Source organism: Neofelis nebulosa, chromosome 1, assembly GCF_028018385.1.
Source record: "Neofelis nebulosa isolate mNeoNeb1 chromosome 1, mNeoNeb1.pri, whole genome shotgun sequence".
In the NCBI taxonomy this organism is placed as follows: domain Eukaryota; kingdom Metazoa; phylum Chordata; class Mammalia; order Carnivora; family Felidae; genus Neofelis; species Neofelis nebulosa.
In genome coordinates this window covers 149,238,809-149,258,638 of record NC_080782.1, presented here as the reverse complement: position 1 = coordinate 149,258,638, position 19,830 = coordinate 149,238,809, and the positions used below count along the sequence as shown (strand labels likewise).

Sequence of the window (19,830 nt, the reverse complement as noted above, 5' to 3'; positions counted from 1 at the left end):
AACTTTTACTCACCTATTCATAAGGTTATCACCTGTGTCCAATGTATTGAGATTTGTATAAGCAGGCCCTCTCTTATATTAACTATATTCTTTTTAAAAATTTTAAATGTTTATTTATTTTAGAGAGAGAGAGAGAGCAAGTGGGGGAGGGGCAGAGAGAGAGAGAGAGAGAGACTGAGAGAGAGAGACAGAATCTATAGCAGGTTCCAGGCTCTGAGTTGTCAGCACAGAGCCCAACACAGGGCTTGAACCCACGAACCATGAGAACACAACCTGAGCTGGTCAGATGCCTAACCGACTGAGCCACCCAGATGCTCCTAATGTCTTTTCACCGGTGTGAAAGGGCCTTAAGGAGGGAAACAAGCTGCCCCTGACACTGTAGACTTCTTTCAGTTGGCTTTCACATCTAGAAATTGTACAGTGTCAAGCTTCCAAACTTCTTTTGGATACATCTATTACATTTACTATATAGCTTTGTTGCATTTATTAACATTCTGTGCTCTTTGGAAAAGTCCCACCAATTCATTTACATTCATTGTCTCTCACTCAGTGACTTCTTGTTGAATAACTTTCCCCAAAAGTCTGACTTGGGTTCTCTGCTGCTTTTTTATGTAGTTACCAATTTGCAAGACTCCCTTAAACTGGAATAAAATGCACAATTCCAGTGAATCTTTCCACCATCATTTTATAGAATGAAACCTCTTCAGAAATATTCTGTTATATTTACACCTTTTTTTTTCTAAATATGAAAAACTCCCAAGTGTAAATATTTTCCATCCCTGGGCCTTGAGGAAGGAAACACGCTGCAGTGTGGACAGCTACAGAAGGCTCGGAGTTTCAGAGATGACCTTTCAGCCTGTGGAGCAAAAGGTGGGAACCAAGAAGGATACGGCTCTGAGAGGGGAAAGGCTGAGGGAAGACTTGGATGGGAAAGGCAGTTGAGGGTGTAGAGAGGCAGATTAGCGAAGGGACTGGGTTTAGACACTCTAAGCCTCATTGCTTCATTCATGGATTCCTGTGAAGGGATACTAACTAGTTTCTGCTTGCTGTATCTTTCTCCTCCATCCTACACACCAATATCAAAATCACCATTTTGGGACACCAGCTCCCTACATTTATAGGAACGTTGCTATGGGCCCTGCCCTCTCCCAGCACATATATCTGCCTGCAATCATGCTCATATTCGCCTGAAGACTCAGAAACGGAAATAGCGGGAAGGGCACAGGAGTCTGCCCCCACCTGCTGTTCACTGATATAATCTGGCAGACTAAGTATTATGAGGTTATTCTACCAGGGCTCTTGAATATTGAATTTACCCTTAGCATCAACTTCTGAGTTGTTGTTGTTGTTGTTGTTGTTTTCTATTCTGATTTTCCAGACAGGGACATTTTCCACAGTCCACAGATTTTGTCTTGCCCCTCACACTGTAGACTTCTTTCAGTCAGCTGTCACATCTAGAAATTGTACAGTGTCAAGGTTCAGACTTCTTTTAAAAAAAATTTTTTTTAAATGTTTATTTTTGAGAGAGAGAGTGTGAGAGCAGAGGAGGGGCAGAGACAGAGGGAGACACAGAATTTGAAGCAGGCTCCAGGCTCTGAGCTGTAAGCAGTCAGCACAGAACCCGATGAGGGGCTCGAACCCACGAACTGCAAGATCATGACCTGAGCTGAAGTCAGACACTCAACTGACTGAGCCACCCAGGTGCCCCAAGACTTCTTGAGATCAATTCCAGCTCTGCCACTTACTAGATGGGTGACCTTGCACAAGATGATTAGCCTCTCCCACAATCACTGACAGCCAGTGTCCTTAATGACCCCTGTAGCGATGCCCAAATCATTGACCCCATTTACCTGTGCTGACCCTCCCTGCCCTACCAGTCACTGCCCATGCAGACTCCACTCATTAAACAAACCCCTCAGCTGATCAATCCCAAGACCCCATCTCAGATTCCCCCAAATAGCACACCTTCTTCAAGACAGCTCTCTAGAGAAATCTGCACTGTATTTCCCTCATAAAAATACGAACTCTTCAACCAGCACCTGGTGACAGATTTAGGTTTCTTCTAAGTCCGAGGGTTTTTTTTTTTTTTTGGGGGGGGGGAGGCAGGGAGTCTTTGTTACATTAAACAATAATTTCCTTTGAACTGTCCATGTGAAAATAACGAACCATAGTTTTGAAGAAATAATAATAAAGTAACTTGCTTACTATGGTTGAGAAACTGAAGATAAGCTTTGAAAATATCTTCTGTGAAGGGGATCACACTATAAAATGTGCTGATACATCTTGAATGGAATAAAAGATGTGCTTTAGTTTTGACATGTAGTATATGGTCTCAGCTTTCTGCCGGTGGCAATGCTGCATTTTGTACATATTTTTGTTCTACGAGGTCAAGTTTGTTAACCATGCTGTTCAATTCTTTTATATTATACTGACTTTTCATTCAATGACTTAAGAAAAAAAAAACCAGAAAAATGGCTAAAAGCCCATCATCACAAGGACATATGGACACACCCTTAAACAGGACATAGCAATACCTCTTAAGCTCTACTCAGAGATGCTGGTTAGACTAGTTCAACAGTGAAGGAAAAGGATATGTACAAAGGACTGAAATACATCCTTAAAATTTTTGTCTAAAAGGTAAGATGTTGAGATGCCTGGTGGCTCAGTCAGTTGAGCATCCGACTCTTGATTTCAGCTCAGGTCATGATCCCAGGGTCATGGGATTGAGCCCCGCATCAGGCTCTGCACTGAGCATTGAGCCTGCTGAGGATTCTCTCTCTCTCTCTCTCTCTCTCTCTCTCTCTCTCTCACACACACACACACACACACACACACACTGCCCCTCTCCTTTGCTCTCTCTCTCTCTGTCTCAGAAAAAAAAAAATAATAGCATTTAAAATAAATAAAAGGTTAGGTGTAAGGAAGGACTCTTTAAATCTTCATTAAAATAGAGAACTTTGAAAAGTTCATTGACATTCTTCCAAGCATTAAAATCAAGTTCTAATTTATCCTCTTGAGTGAAGTGAAAGAAAATAAGATTTTGAGATAAGAAATTACGTTAGAAAAATATAAATTTTATTGACTGGGTCAATCCATATTTTTAAAAGTCATATTAGTATCAAGCTATAATAATTTCAAGTACTGGTTCATAGATCATAGACCATCATTTCTTGACCTTTTGGCTAAGATCAAGTGTAAAGATCATAGATAGACCAATGGGACAGAGTGGCCAGAAAAAGACCAAACTATGTGTGAAATGTGGTAAAAGATAAAGCTAGCATCTTAAAGCAGCAGGGGGAAAGATGGCTTAGTTAATAAATGGTGTTGTGACACTTGGATAGCCATCTGGAAAAAATTAACTTGGCCCTGTGATCTCACATAGGGAGAAAACCTATATACATCCATTTCTAAAAACCAACAAACCTATAATTAGGGCTACAGTGGCTCTTAAGTGTATGAGAAGAGGCCCAATCTGCTTCATAGTAAGAAAACTGTGCTCTTAGTTATAAAGATGAGTAAATGCCAGGAGCACAGTGAACACAGTCAATACTGTTTTGTATAGTCGGAACTTCCTATGAGGGTAGAGCATTAATATTCTCACCATAACATCAGCAGCAAAATGGTGGTTTTGTGAGGTGAAAGTAACTAACCTTATTGTGGTAATCATGTTGCAATGCATACATGTATCAAATGGCACATCTGTGCATGCAGCGCCTGGGTGGATTAGTTGGTTAAGCCTCTGACTTCAGCTCAGGTCATGATCTTGAGATTCATGAGTTTGAGCCTTGCATCAGGCTCTATGCTGACAGCTCAGACCTGGAGACTGCTTCTGTGTCTCCCTCTCTCTCACTGTCCCCTGCTCACACTGTCTCTCAAAGTGAATAAACGTTAAACATTTTTTTTTAAAACTTGTACACCCATGCAGTTATATGTCAGTGATATCTCAATAAAACTCGGTGGGGTGGGGGGGAACCACTCAGACACTTTTTTTTGAATGTTTATTTTTGAAAGAGGATCCAAAGCAGGCTCTGTGCTGACAGCAGTGAGCCCGATGTCCACAAACCACGAGATTGGTCTGAGCTGAAATGGGATGCTCATCCAACTGAGCCACGCAGATGCCCCTCAGACACTTTTTCAAAATCAGACTGAGCAAAGATCAAATAGCTAACATTCTGTGCTGGCCAGGTGTGGGGTACAGACCCAGCTGTGACAGCAGGTGCTGTGCACGCTAGTACAACCTCCACGGAGGGCAAGACGACACTGCTTTCCTAAAATAAAAACTGCATGCACCCTTTGAATCAAGTAACCCACTTCAGGGAGATTTTTCTACAGATATACTTGCCAAAGTTTGAAATGGCGTCCATCCAAGGACATTATTGGCAGCATTTTTGCTGTAACAAAACCACCTCTCTGCACCTCAGCTTGGGACCACTGACTTAAATGTATTATGGCGCAGCCATACAATGGAATATGTGGCAGCCGTTACAAAGTTCTATATGAACTACAGGAACTGCAATGAAAAGATCTTTGAGATAGGTTGTTAAATAAAAGTAGCAAAATGCAGAACAAAGTTATCTCCTTTGCTACCAACTGTGTTTAGAAAGCGGGGAGCAATTTACCTGCAGTGTTTCTCTGGAAGGACACAGAGTTTGGTAACTGCTGTTGGCTCTGGGAGGAAACTAGGTGGGGGGATAGATAGGGTAGAAGGCAGTTACTTTTCACTGTGCAGGCTTTTGAGGTTTGTACCATGTGCTACCAAAACCAAAATAAAACCCCAAAAACCACACACATTTAATCACCAAAATAGTTTGGTATCTACTGGATATCACTCACAGGATAAAGCAACCACAACCACCTCACCTCCCTTCTTCTCTCCAACATTTACACACAGGGTAACTAGCTGAGTACATAGCTGACCATGTATCATTGGGAATAGAAGTGCCCTTTATAACCCAAACACTGACAGAAGTCATTTCACTTTAAAGTGGTGTCATATCTGCTATGGGTTTCAGCAAGTATTTGTTGGAAAGGGTGGGGATCACTTGTTTATTAATCTAACGCACATTTGTTGACACTGCTATGTGCTGAGGTGGGTGCTGGACCAAATCCTTGACACTGCGCTCACAGCCTAGTTAGGGAACTGCACACACAAACGAGTCTGGGGTGCCAGGAGCTATGGGGGGGGCATGTTTCTGCAGAGTAAGGTGGGGGAGATAGATGAGGCTGGAGATTCCACCGGTTTGGCTGTGAAGGGTCCTGAAGGCCTTGCTTTCCATTGTTGGCCAAGGGGAGCCACTGAAGGGTTTTACTACACAGGTGAGTGCCATGGCTGGATCTGTGGGGTGGACAAAGTCACTGGTGGCTGGAGTGGGAGGTGGCCTGGAGGGGACCAGACAGATGGTGAAAGAGTCTGGAGCAATTCACCAGGGGAACCCTGACATAGCCTCGCCTATAAATATTTATAACCTATTATTTCCTATCACAATGGCTAGAAATCGTGACATCAGGCAACAGTGAGGCAATGCTGTACCTTGGTCAAAGTATATTGCTGAAATAAATTAGCAATTGAACCTTATGTGGTTAAACAGTTTTTTCCAACTTTGGAATTTCTTAGTCACTGCAAGGAAAATTGGGAAAGAACAAACTAACTGGAAACTTTTCCAATATTTATGCTCTGGTAGAATTTATGTATCAATGACAACTATGTGTAGCTTCAAAGTTTGAAGTATGAAACCTGACACCTGTTAATAGCTGTTTGGAGTGTTTAGAAGCTCACTGCACTGGCTGATCAGGGCCTGGTCCCACCTCTTCCTAAGGAAGCCCATCTTGCTAACTCCTGATTCTGGGTTCTACCCACGCTTTTCTTTTTTTTTTTTTTTTTAAAGTTTATTTATTTTGCGAGAGAGAGCACAAGCAGTGGGGGGACAGAGAGAGAGGGAGACAGAATTCCAAGCAGGCTCTGCACTGTCAGCGTGAAGCCCAATGTAGGGCTCAGTCTCATGAACCATGAGATCAAGACCTGAGCAGAAATCAAGAGTCAGACACTTAACCCACTGAGCCCCCCAGGTGCCCCTCCACCCACACCTTCTTAAAGGCTCTTAACCAGCCCCAGCTAGTTCCTACCTCTGAGCTACACAGTCCACTGCTGGAATGTCCAAACCTCTTTGCATGTCTCACTCAACTATGCTTTGTGTCTCTTGTCGATTAATTCTAGTGAGGCCTGATGCACCCACCCAATCTACAGCTGGGCCTCTCAGGCTCTTTCATAGTACCCCATCTGTTTATATACTCATCCCACATACGATTATTTTGCTAACTATTTGTTTTCATTTTGCAAAACATGTCTTCTGTATTAATTTTTTTCTTAACATTTATTTATTTTTGAGAGAGAGAGAGAGCGTAAGCAGGGAAGAGGCAGAAAGGGAGACAGGGAATCTGAAAGGGAGACAGGCTTCGGCTCCAAGCTGTCAGCACAGAGCCCGACATGGGGCTCAAACTCAGAAATGGTGAGATCATGATCTGAGCCAAAGTCGGGCGCTTAACTGACTGAACCACCCGGGCGCCCGTCTTCTGTATTTAAAGCGGTAACTAGAAGCATGTATAACCACCATGTACTATGCTTGGCAGAAACTATTAATGGCTATTGCTCTGTTTCTCTGGCTGCCAGCCTTGGCTTTCTGCTTTTGGAATACCTCTAGAAGGGCGTTCCTAGTAATCACTCATTTGGCCTGCATCCAGGACCTGCCATGGTTATCAGGCTGTGCCCATGAGATGTCCCAGGGCAGATGCTTGTTTGTGAAAACACGGTTCTTGCTCTTAGGTTGGAGGAGTGCCCTGAACCCTTTTCCACCTTCCAGTCCAGGGCGGAAGAAAGGTCTCCTCCTGGAAGTGGGCATGGAAGACCATGCTTGAGCCACTGTTGCAAGACTGGGGACTTGCTACACTTGCTCCCTAGCCTTCCGCCGGTCAACAACCACATCAGCCCCACCGGGACTCTGGAGCCAAGAAGCCCTCTAGGGTGGGCTAGAATGCTTCCATGAAGAAGGGGGCTGAGTGCAGCAGGTAGGCGGGGTGTCCTAGAGCTACACTGCCTGACTCAAGTCCTTGAATCATGGTACCAGCTGTGCAAACTCGACACATTTTTAAATCTCTTTGTTCAACTTCAAGTGGGGATGAGGCAGTCTCACCTAATTGTGAGGATTAAGTGAGTTAATATACACAGAGTACTTACAATAGTACCTGGCATGAGGTACATTCTCAAATGTCAACTGTCATCCCCGGTGACTGGGAATCTTTATATTCCACAGCTTGAACACTACGGTTTCTGGGGCCAGAAAGGTTTGGATGGTCACTGTGGTAACTAGGACCAGACCGGCCATACGAATATAAAAACACTCAGAAGCACTACTTTCTGGCCACGTCTTAGTAGATAACCACACAACACAAATGCAGTTTGTACCTCTTAGAACACTGTGTATTTTTCTCATTTATTTTCAGAAAGACATGTTCTATGGCAACAGTTTTTAAGAATGGTGAGGGGCGGTAGACAGGGCAGCACACAGAATGGGGAAGCACACTCCCCAACGACCAAATCCTGGCACTTGCCAAGGATGACCATTATGAACACAATGGAGACGTTTGTGGGTGACAGGAAACAATCAAACCTTGTGTTTTCTCCTCCCTTCATGAACTGGTATAAAAATACTAAAAGCAAAAATATTACCAAAAATATATTTGGCAGGAGTTGAGGTGGGCCAGGAAGCTGGGACCCCTCCTACTGTGGGCTAGAGCAGGGTGGAGTGTTTTGTTTCTACATTGCCTTGCTGGCTAATCCAGTAGGACAGAGTACCAAGGAGATAAGGCAGGAAAGGAGAGGAATGAAGACAGCTGGAGGCTATGCACTCTTAGACTAAATTCATGTTTAAAGGAATTAAGTTGCTTTCTCAACCAAAGACACATGCAGTTAGGGCTGTTTTGTTCCAAGACTCCAAGGCTCAGGCACAGTAACCTGGAAGCCTGAATCTGCTGAGAAGCAAGGCCCCATTCCCTCTAGAAGCAGTTGCTGAGTAAGGAGGAAAGCAACGTCTTGGGCAGACACTGCTAACGGAACTAGGCCAACTCAGGTGGGGAGGGAGAACCCAGGTGCAAAATCTACGAGCTGGAGACAGGAAGACCTGATAAGAAATCATTCGGGGAGTTTCAAAGGGTAAATCAGAGCGATTATTTCCCAAGAGCTGGCAGTTTCAGGGGTTGTTCACAGGAGCCCAGGACAGTGAAGAATTTAACACCTAGGTGCTAATCCTCTTCTCAAAAACACTCCCTCTGGGCAGAGTGGAACTGGCACTTCCACAGTAGGCCAGGAGAGCTCTGACGTGGGTGGTGGGATCTAGGCCTGCTTCTCTGACTCCTCTCTTTCTATAGTCCAGGCGAGGGCATGGGGAGACTGGCTCATTCATTACCTTGTGATGGCACAGTCATGGGTGTGCTGGGAAGTCTGAGCACTAAGTAGGGCAGGGAGTAATCTCAGATCGAGGGCCTTTAGGCTGCACAGGTTCCGGTGCAGGAACAGCAGTTGGAGCCGTCACTGGAAGGAATGAGGCGCTTAGCAGGCAGCAGGTCTTGGCCCTGACTCAGCTGCAGGCACGTGACAAGTGGCAGAAGCTCTCATTAAGAACACACAAAATGAACAAAAGGCCCAGCTGGACAATGTTCCACCAGGATTAAGAGGATGATCATTAAGACCAGGCAGGCCATGTGGACAGTACTAAAGGCAGGGATCTGTGGCATTTGAGTAGTTTTCCAAGTTTATTGTGGAATTTGGGATTGCTAGCCCTGTGAGGCTGTAGACGAACATGTGTGGCCCAGGGTACAAATAGCTCCAAGCAACCTCCTAAAATGCTGCTTCACCTGCAGCCTAATGGGGGAGAAAGTATGAGTTACTGATCACTTGCCCACACTAGTGGCCTTCATTCAACAGAAGCTGAATTTAGAGAACTTAGGCTTTAAAGCCGCTAGAAGCTTCCGGGTCTGTTTTCAACTTGGGAGACCACTGATTCCACCAGGATATAGACTATCCTCTTCTGTAACTTGGGAGTCGAGGTGCAGCCTTTGTGGGGCCAGTGGGCTGCCTGACTTGATGGAGAGCACCCCCACAGATCAAGAACCTGCCGCTCTGCTTCCCAGAACAAGAGGTGACTTGCCCTTCCATCTTCATGATGTGGTATGTTCCAGTCTGCAGTCACGTGGGCTCCACATTCTTCGTGGTGAGGAAGGGGACAGTGCTACCAGAAGCTGTGTGCCTGAAGGCACACGTTACTTTATCTCTGATTTCTACTGATAGCACTAAAGGTAAAGGAACTGTACCTGCAGGACCAGAGTATCACTAAAACTTTTGGGTATGGACAATGCTCTGCCAGAAACTGCCATGATGCTGTTGACCACTTCTTGACCCATGGAATTACTCCACATGTAGCTCACCATTGTCAGGACAGGACAGTCTTTAAACAGTGGGACACCCAGATGGAGAGGAAATGCCCACTTTCAAATGCAAAAGCAGAAATTCAAAGATTTTTTTTTGTGAACACAAGTCAATACCTTCAGAAAACTGGATAGAAGGGCAGGGACCAGGATACTCTAACACAGTGGACACAGAGGACTGCCAGCCAAGAGGGAACAGTGGGTCAACCTTTGAGAACTGGCTTTGGGGCTCTGACTTCTTGTGTCAGTTGCATGTCAGGAAATGGCAAGTCACAGAAGGGGAGGTGACCTAGACCACCACGAGGTAATTGGATTGTCACCTCAAGTGGAGCATTGTCCCTGACTGCTGTGTGTGGGGTAACTACAGTGTGGAACAAATTGAAGGTAATGTCTCCATACACTTAGTCCCTGCTTTAGATACCATCCCAGTGTCAGAGTCATGCTGAGGCCCAGAGGAACTGGGTAACTCAAGAAGTTTGATCAACCTCTGCATCCCAGGCGTCCCAAGTTCTGAAAGCTGGGCCTGGGTGCAATATCCAGAATTGTGGACTGCGTACGGGGCCAGATCACCATATTCCCCAAGGGCAAGTGGGGTGACAATAAATGACATGATGTCACCACTTAAGAGGTGTAAATCAAGAGGGACACACCATTCAGAGTTGTACTGGAAGGAGAATACAGTTAAGCGGCCAGTGGACACGTAAGTCAGAGAGATCTGACAAAAGGTGGTTTGAAGCAGAAGGTGGGAAACAATTTGAGTAACTCCTGACCCAATGCATGGGTGACTGCACTTTTCTTACACTGGGTTTCATCAGGGTTGGTGAGAATAAAAGGGTTCCATTAAAAGTAGAAACCCTCTTACATAAGAGAACTGAGTAGTGTGAAATGCTTAGAGGCCATCTTCTTACTTTGGTTCCTTTGCTTCTCGACCTAAAATTTTTTTACCATTTTATAGTGTCTCTTAATAGTCAAAGTGTAAATTTGATAAACTAATTTCTGTGTTGCTAATGAAGCTTCATTTTGGTTATATTTCACAATTCAGTAATTCAGTAAAACACTACTGCTATTTAACAGAGGCAGTTCTGAACTAGGAGTGCATGCCATTCTTAAATTCTCAAACCCACAATAATGTGAATAAAAAGACCATCTTCGGGCAAGCTTTCATGGCTATTTCCTGGAATGGATTCTCGTACATTCAATAATTAACATATTCAGTCTCCAAGCTCTGCTATATAAACTATAGTCATATCACTTTTCTCCAATATGATGTCTCTGATGCTGAATGAGGTTTGCAGTCTGGTTGAAAGCTTTCCCACATTTATTACATTTATAGGGCTTCTCTCCCGTGTGAATCCTCTGATGTTGAGTAAGGTGTGTGCTTCGAATAAAGGCTTTCCCACAGATTTTACATTTGTAAGGTTTTTCTCTAGTGTGGATTCTCTTATGTTGAGTAAGGGCCGAATGGTCACTGAAGGCTTTCTCACATATATTACATGTGTATGGTTTTTCCCCAGTATGAATTCTCTGATGTTGGGCTAGGGCGGATTGGTCCCTGAAGGCTTTCTCGCACAAACCACACCTGTAAGGTTTCTCTCCAGTATGAATTTTCCGATGTCGAGCAAATGATGAGTTATCCCTGAAAGCTTTCCCACATTCATTACACTTATAAGGTTTCTCTCCAGTATGAATTCTCTGATGCTCGGTAAGGGAAGAGTTCACCCTGAAGGCCTTTCCACATTCATTACATTCAAAGGGCTTCTCTCCAGTGTGAATTCTTTGATGCTGAAGAAAACTTGTACTCTGATTGAAGGCTTTCCCACACTCGTTACATTTATAGGGTTTCTCTCCACTGTGAATATTCTGGTGTTTGGTAAGATGTGCCCTGCATACAAAGGCTTTGTCACATACATTACATTTAAAAGGTTTCTCTCCAGTGTGTATTCTGTGATGGTGTGCAAGGTGTATATTTCGGATAAAAGCTTTTCCGCATAAGTTGCATTCAAAAGGTTTCTCTCCGGTGTGAATTTTCTGATGATAAGTAAGCGAGGAGCTCACCGAGAAGGCCTTGCCACATTCCTTACATTCGTACGGTTTCTCGCCAGTGTGAATTCTTTGGTGATGGATGAGGTGTGTACTCTGGTGAAAGGCTTTCCCACATTCTCTACATTCATATCGTTTCTCTTTAATAACAGTTTTCCGATTTGCATTAAGTTTTTCAGTATGAACTTTCTGATGTTTATTAAGGGTCGAACTCTTAGTGAAGACTTTTCCACACTCTCTACACTCAAAGACTTTTTTGCTAGATTGCAATCCCTGACTTGGAACAAAAGATGAGCTCTCGGTGCAGTGCTTCCCAGGCTCATCACCTCCCTGGTCACTGAGCACAGAGGGGGTTTTCTGGTGAGTGACAGCCACCTGGCCTCCATGCTGCCATTCCAGCAGGCCATCATATTTCCAGTGACTGTCTCTAGTAAATCTTTCCTTTACCATCCACCGATCCAAGTCTTCTCCAGGAATATCTGCCTTGGGAGTAGATTTCTTACTCACAGGCATAGTCATCCAGTCTGAAAGACATCAAACATAAAAAAATCTGTTTTATCCTGGTAAAACACCTAGTTGGGGTAAGATGAGAAGATTTATAATGCTAACAAAGAGGCTGCAGTTTTGAAGGCTTCTTGAAGTGAAGATAAGAAAGGAAAGGGGAGGGGCACCTGACTGGTTTAGTCGGTTAAGGGTTTGACTCTCAGTTTCAGCTCAGGTCATGATTTCGTGGTCTGTGAGATTGAGCCTCATGTCAGGCTCTGTGCTGACAGCGTGGAGCCTGGTTGGGATTCTCTCTTTCTGCCCCTCCCCTGTTCACACAAGTTCACTCTCCTTCCCTTGCTCTCAAAATAAATATTAAAAAAAAAAAAAAAAGGAAAAAAGAGGTAAACAGGATGTGGGTTGATTTAATGTGTAATGAATGTACGAAGCAGGATAGCTTGGAAGCTTAGATTGAGAAGTCACAGGCCTGGGTTGGGATCCTGAGTACAATACTCAGATTACAGAGAAGTTACTTGACTTTCTATGCCTCAAAAAAAACCTATACAGACCACACTCTGCTAACAGATAAGAAAAAATGTACCTTATCTATTTCAGTGGTATGGTCTTTAAAATAACCCAGATGTGACCTTAAGAAACCAGGAAAACTGGAGGTCAACACTTGGTAAAGTAATCTGACTCCCATAACTACTAAAAGCAACATTTTAATGTTTTATCTTAGCATTCAGATAGCTAATAAAACGGATGTGTAAAACACTCACCTACGAAGGACCTCCTCCTGCTAGTGAGGACACAAAGTTTCAAACCTATATGTAACACCTATATGAGGAAAATGTACCATGAAGTTGTATATGTGAGGGCAGGAAATTAGGAACAAAGGAGCAAATCTACCAGGAGAAACCAGGTATGTGCTGGAGGGTGAGGCCCTGACTCCTGGGAAATGAGAATACAGTCACTAGAAATGGACTCCACTACTGGGATATGAGCCATGGCCCCATGTGTGATCCTCTCCCCACAGACAAATTCTGCACGTTGGTTTCATGATACAGGCATACCTCAGAGATACTGCAGGCTCGCTTCCAGACTGCTGCAGTGAAGCAAATATTGCAATGAAGTGAGTCAAATGAATTTTTTTAGCTTCCCAGTGCAAATAAAAGCTACGTTTATACTATACTGCAGTCTATGAAGTGGTGTAGCATTATGTCCAGAAAAACACTATATATGCCATAATTAGAAAGCACTTTCTTGCTTAAAAAATGCTAACCAGCATCTGAGCTTTCGGCGAAATCATTCTGCTGGTGGAGGGTCTTGCCTCAATGATAATGGCTGCTGGGGCGCCTGGGTGGCTCAGTCAGTTAAGCGTCTGACTCTTGACTTTGGCTCAGGTCATGATCTCACATTTTGTGAGATCAAGCCCTGTGTTGGGGTCCGCACTGACAGCGCAGAGCCTGCTTGGGACTCTCTCTCCCTCCCTCTCTCTGCCCCTCCCCCGTGCTTGCATGTGCACTCATGCTCTCTCAAAATAAATAAATAAACTTAGAAAAAAATGATGGCTGCGAATGATGATTGTCAAAGGCTGGGGTGGCTGTGGCAATTTCTGAAGATAAGATAACAATGAAGTCTGCTGCATCGAAAGACTCTTCCCTCTTAGGAACAAGTTCTCTGTAGCAGGAGATGCTGTTTGACAGGATTTTGCCCACAGAACTTCTTTCGAACTTGGGAGCCAATCCTCTCAAACTCTGCCACTGCTCTATTAACTAATTTTATGTCACATTCTAAATTCTGTGTTGTCATGTCAACAACCTTCACAGCATCCTCGTCAGGATGTAGATTCCATCTCGAGAAACCCCTTTCTGTGCTCATCCATAAGAAACAGCTCCTCATCCATACAAGTTTTATCATGAGATTGTAGCAATTCACTCACATCTTCAGGTTCCACTTCTAATGCCAATTCTCTGGCTATTTCTACCACATCTGTGGTTACTTCCTCTGCTGAAGTCTTGAATCTCTCAGAGTCATCCACCAGGGTTGGAATCAACTTCTTCCAAACTCCTTTACTAATGTTGATATTTTGACCTCTGCCCATAAACCATGAATGTTCTTAATGGTATCTAGAATAGTGAATCCTTTCCAGAATTTTTCAAATTTTATTGCAAGAATCACCAAAACATGACACAGTGATATGAAGTGAGTATATGCTGTTGGAAAATGGCACTGATAGATTTGCTCGATGCAAGATTGCCACAAACCTTCAGTTTGTAAAAAATGCATATCTGCACAGCACAATAGAATGAGGTATACCTGTATTAACGAGCAGTGTTCTGGACTGCACACCAATTTTCCTATGTATTTGTAAATATCTGCCTGTTTTGTTAAGTCTATTTAAGACTGTGCTAAGAAATGAAATGATAAGAACTAGACACTATACATTAATGATGTAAATTCTTGGGAAATCTATCAAGAACAAGCCTCCCTCATCACTTTTTTCTTTCTAAACATTCCATAAAATCTACAAAGAGCTATAATCAATGAAACAAAACAAAACAAAACAAATTCCTTTACTTATCTGGAAAAGAAAGTTAAACAGGTGCATTTTAAAGCTATAGTCCTGGTAAGCTCAGAATAATACATCGTTGCTCAAAACAAAGAATGGTCAGTTAAACACCAGGACTGCCAAATCTTAAGGTTTTAAGGGGTGACTTTCACTTTCGGACCTGATAGAGTGGCCTGTGGGAGACATTCCTGCAGAAAACAACTGGAAAATCTTAACTGAAAAACAAAAACTCTGTCTAAAGGCATCAGATGTCACTGAAGGCCAACCTGATAGTCTAATATTTGGAAGAGAAAGGAAATAGAGAGGTAATCCCAATTATTACTGGGTTTTTTTTTCCTTATAGAGAAGTTCAAAATTTTCTAGTCTTAAGATACTATGGAGCCAATAGTCAGTGAAGTGTCTGACTTTGGCTCAGGTCATGATCTCACGGTTGGTGAGTTCAAGCCCCACACTGCGCTCTGCACTGGCAGTGTGGAGCCTGCTTTGGATTCTGTCTTCCCCTCTCTCTCTGCCCCTCCCCTGGCCACACTCTCTCTCAAAAATAAATAAATAAACATTAAAAAAAATATATACTATGGAGCCAAAAACTGAGACCAGGATCTTCCAAGGAAGGGGTTGGTGGTCATACATGTGAAATTCTCAGTTGGCACTCCTGGAGGGCTGCAAGGGCAAACAAGAGATAAGCAGAGCTTTAGAAACACTGCAACCCAATCTCCAGGTAATGTGTTCCTGCTTGGATTAAGGTGGTTCCCTTGCACAGTAGCTATCCACCAGAGAAAAAGGCAAATCTTCTCTGGAGGAACAGAACATTACCCAGAGCCTCTTCAGTCCTTCAGATACAGTATCAGGGATTCAATCCAAATGTACCAGGAATACTAAGAAATTAAGTCAAGAGAAAAAACAGATAATAGACAAAGACCCACAGAACTCAGATACCAAAGTTACCAGACATGGATTTTAAGACATGTGTGATTAATATGTTCAACAAAACAGAGAAGAATAAGAATTTCAATAGCAGATTGGAACCAATGAATCAAATGAAAGTTCTAGAACTGAAGAATATAAATAATTGAAATTAAGAACTGAACAGATAGATTTAACAGTATATATTGGACATAGCAGAAGGGAGCAATAGTGCCCTGGAAAAATACATAAGCAGAAAATATCTATGATAAAACTTGCAGAAAAAAATTAAAAAGAAGCATAGAAGGCATGATGAAGAGACTGAACATATGTGTAACAAGTTCTGGAATAGGGGAAGGAAAAGGGCAAAAATACTGTTTGAAAAAAAAAAAAAAAAGGGCTAAAAAATGAATGTGAGAAGCACTAGGGATTCCAAGCAGGATAAATACAAAGAAAATCTACCTAAGCACAGCACAGTAAAACTACTGAAAACCACTAAGTTTATCTTGATAGTTGCTTAAGAGAGAGAGAAAAAAATACATTACTTCTAAAGGAGAAAAAAAACAAGACAGGTGTCTTTTCAACAAAAACAATGAAGCCAGGAGACAATGAAATAACATCAGAAGTGTTGAAAGAACATAACTGCCAAACAGAATTCAAGAGAAAGAAAATATCCCTAAGAAGTGAATATGAGGGGTGCCTGGGTGGCTCAGTTAGTTAAGTGTCTGACTTCAGCTCAGGTTGTGGTCTCACGGTTTTTGAGTTCAAGCACTGTGTCCGGCTCTGTGCTGACAGCTCAGAGCCTGGAGCCTGCTTCAGATTCTGAGTCTCCCTTTCTCTCTGTCCCTCCCCTGCTCGTGCTCTGTCTGTCTCTCAATAATAAACGTTAAAAAAATTTTTTTTTAATAAAAAAAAAGCACAGTGAATATGAAATGGATACTTCCATATAAATAAAAACAGAGATGTGTCACCAGCAGACCCATATTTAAAGAAAACAACAACAGTAACAAGAGTGTTCTAGGCATAAGAAAATCCCAGGTGGAAACCTGGAAATGTAAGCAGGAATGAAAAGCAATAGAAAAAGTAAATACATGGGGGCACCTAGGTGGCTCAGTTGGTTAAGCATAGGACTTCGGCTCAGATCGTGCTCTCACAGTTCATGGGTTTGAGCCCTGTGTTGGGCTCTGTGCTGACAGCTCTGAGCCTGAAGCCTCTGTCTCCTTCTCTGCCACTCCCCCACTTGCACTCTGTCTCTCTCTCAAAGATAAATAAACATTAAAAAATTTAAAAAAAAAAGAGAGAGGGGCGCCTGGGTGGCTCAGTCGGTTGAGTGGCCGACTTTGGCTCAGGTCACGATCTCACGGTCTGTGAGTTCGAGCCCCGCATCGGGCTCTGTGCTGACAGCTCGGAGCCTGGAGCCTGTTTCAGATTCTGTGTCTCCCTCTCTTTGGCCCTCCCGTATTCGTGCTCTGTCTCTCTCTGTCTCAAAAATAAATAAACGTTTAAAAAAAAAAAAAAGAGAGAAAGAAAAAGTACGTGAATACATAGAAGTATTATCGCACACAATAATTATGTCTTGAGAGGTTGAAAATATATATGCAATGATATACATAACAAAAATAACACAAAAGGTGAAAGAAAACAGAGTTAATATTTTAAGGTACTAGCATGGTCTGGGAATTATTAAAAGTAAAAAGTTATTTTGTATAACAATAAGCTGGTTTTACTAATTAGACTTACCAATAAAGTCTAGTAGCTAAAAAAATATATATTAACAAGCTAATACAGGAGGAAAATCAAATAATAAAAAGTTAATTCAAGAGAAAGCAAAATGGAAAAGATAATTTAAAGCAGGTGAGTAAAATAGAAAACAGTAAGATAACAGACATCCAATCTCATACATATTAGTAACTGGTTTACATATTCTATTGAAAAACTAAGATTGTGAGACTAGATTGAAAAAAATCCAGCTAAATGCCTATTAGAAGAGAAATACCAAAAATATAGACAGAAAAATATAGAAAAGAATGAAAAGGATTTATCATGTAAGCACTAACCACAAGAATGGTAATACATGTATACTCAGACAAACTTTGCAATATTAGAAAGAGACTTTCAGATATTTTATACTGACAAAAGGGACAGTTCTCCAGGAACATGTAAATAAATCTACATTTGCACATAACTTCAAAATGTATAAAGTAGAAATTGAGAAAATGAAAAGCAAAAACAGAAATCTTAACAATCCTAGTAAGAAATGTTCACACACCACTTTCAAAAACTCAGAAATCAAACCTTTAAGAATAGGGATGATCTCAACAATCCAAAAAACAAATCTGATTTAATTAGTATACCTGATAACAGTATACCCAACAATGACAGAATATATATTATTAGTGAATACAGAACATTTACTCAAGCTGACTATATACTGGGCTGTAAAGCAGTATGGACACATTTCACAGGACTGAGGTCACTCAGAATATGTTCTCTGAACTCCATGGAATTAAGCTGGCAATGAATACCAAAACACCAAAAAGATACTTAAATAATCCACAGATATTTCTAAATTAAGCAATGCATTTCTAAAGACTTCCATCAAGACTAATCAGAACAGGGACATCTGGGTGGCTCAGCTGGTTAAGTGTCCAATTCTTGATTTCAGCTTAGGTCATGATCTCATGGTTGTTGAGATTGAGCCCCCACATCAGGCTGACAGTGCAGGGCCTACTTAGGATTCTCTCTCCCTCTCTGTCCCTCCCCAGCTCATATGCGTGTATGCTATCTCTCTCTCTCTCTCTCTAATAAATAAACTTAAAAAAAAAAAAGACTAATCAAGAACAGAGAGAAGGCACATATTAGTAATATCAATAATGATAAAGGTGACATCAGGACAGATTCCATGGAGACTTATATGACAATGACATAATGAGGAAAGTTTATGCTAATGAGTTTGGCCATTTAGATAAAAGGGTCAAATTCCTGGAAAGGTAAAATGTACCAGAACTGACCAAAAAAACCCAAAAAAACAAAAAAAGAAAAAACCAACAACAAACAAAAAAAAAAAACCCCAAACAAAACCAAACCAAAAACCAGAAAATTTGAATGGTCCTATATCAAACAAATGGAATCTTCAATTTAAAACTTTCTCACAAAGAAACTGCCAGAGATAGCTTCACTAGTGAATTTGTCTAAACATTTAAGAAAGAAATAACACCAATCTTACACAAGTTCTTTCAGAGAAACGAAAAGAATGAACATATCTCATTGGTTTTATTAAGTTAGCACAACCTGGTGAGAACAATTTAAAACTTTACTTATTTATTTACTTAATTTTGAAAGAGAGAGAGAGAGAGAGAGAGAGAGAAAGAGCAAGCACATGCACACAAGCAGCAGGGAGAGGCAGAGAGAGAAAGAAGGAGAGAGAGATTCCCAAGCAGGCTCTGGTGCTGTCAGAACAGAGTCCTGTGCAGGGCGGAGCTTGATCTCATGAACCGTGAGATCATTACCTGAGGCAAGATCTAGAGCCGGATGTTTGACCCACTGAGCCATCTAGGTACCCCAAGATGGGAACAACTTTTAAAAAATATAAAATCGCAGACCATTCTTTCTCATCAACATAGATGCAAAATTCCTAAACCTAGTATCAGCAAAAGGAATACAAAACCGTGATATAAAAAAGGATAATGGATCACGAGTAAGTTGAAATTTCAACGTTGTTTTCACATTTCAATCACGCAATGTTATTCACCATATTAACAAAATAAAGGAGAAAAAAATCACATCATTATTTCAATAGAGGCTGAAATTGACCCAATTCAATACCTAGTCATGGTAAAATCTCAGTAAAGTAGAACATAACTTTCTTTTTTTTTTTTTTTAATTTTTTTTAACGTTTATTTTTGAGACAGAGAGAGACAGAGCATGAACAGGGGAGGGGCAGGGAGAGAGGGAGACACAGAATCTGAAACAGGCTCCAGGCTCTCAGCTGTCAGCACAGAGGCCAACGCGGGGCTCGAACTCACGGACCGTGAGATCATGACCGGAGCTGAAGTCGGACGCTTAACCGACCAAGCCACCCAGGCGCCCCCATAACCTTCTTAATCTGATAAAGAGTATCTATAAAAATTCTACACCAAACATCACAATTATAAAATATTGAAAACATTCCTGAGACTGAAATGAAAAAAAAAATGCCTATTATCACAATTTCTATTTAACATTCTATTAAAAGTCTTAATCAGTGCAAGGTAAAGAAAGAGAAAAGAAAATCGGAAAAGAAAAAATTAAAATGTCATTATTCTCAGATAATATGACTATGTTCATATAAAAACACAAAATAATCTACAATCTAT

The 19,830-nt window shown here is 41.8% G+C and overlaps 1 protein-coding gene across 1 annotated transcript in view; it reads right to left on the bottom strand.

The window, feature by feature from the left end:
* Positions 1-7,468: 7,468 nt before the first annotated feature.
* Positions 7,469-19,830, bottom strand: part of ZNF454 (zinc finger protein 454) — a 29,434-nt gene continuing 17,072 nt past the window's right edge. The window contains exon 5 of the mRNA XM_058739176.1: positions 7,469-12,041. Coding sequence (XP_058595159.1) covers positions 10,726-12,041 — 1,316 coding nt within the window. The 3' untranslated portion in view covers positions 7,469-10,725. The remainder of the gene's footprint in view (positions 12,042-19,830) is intronic.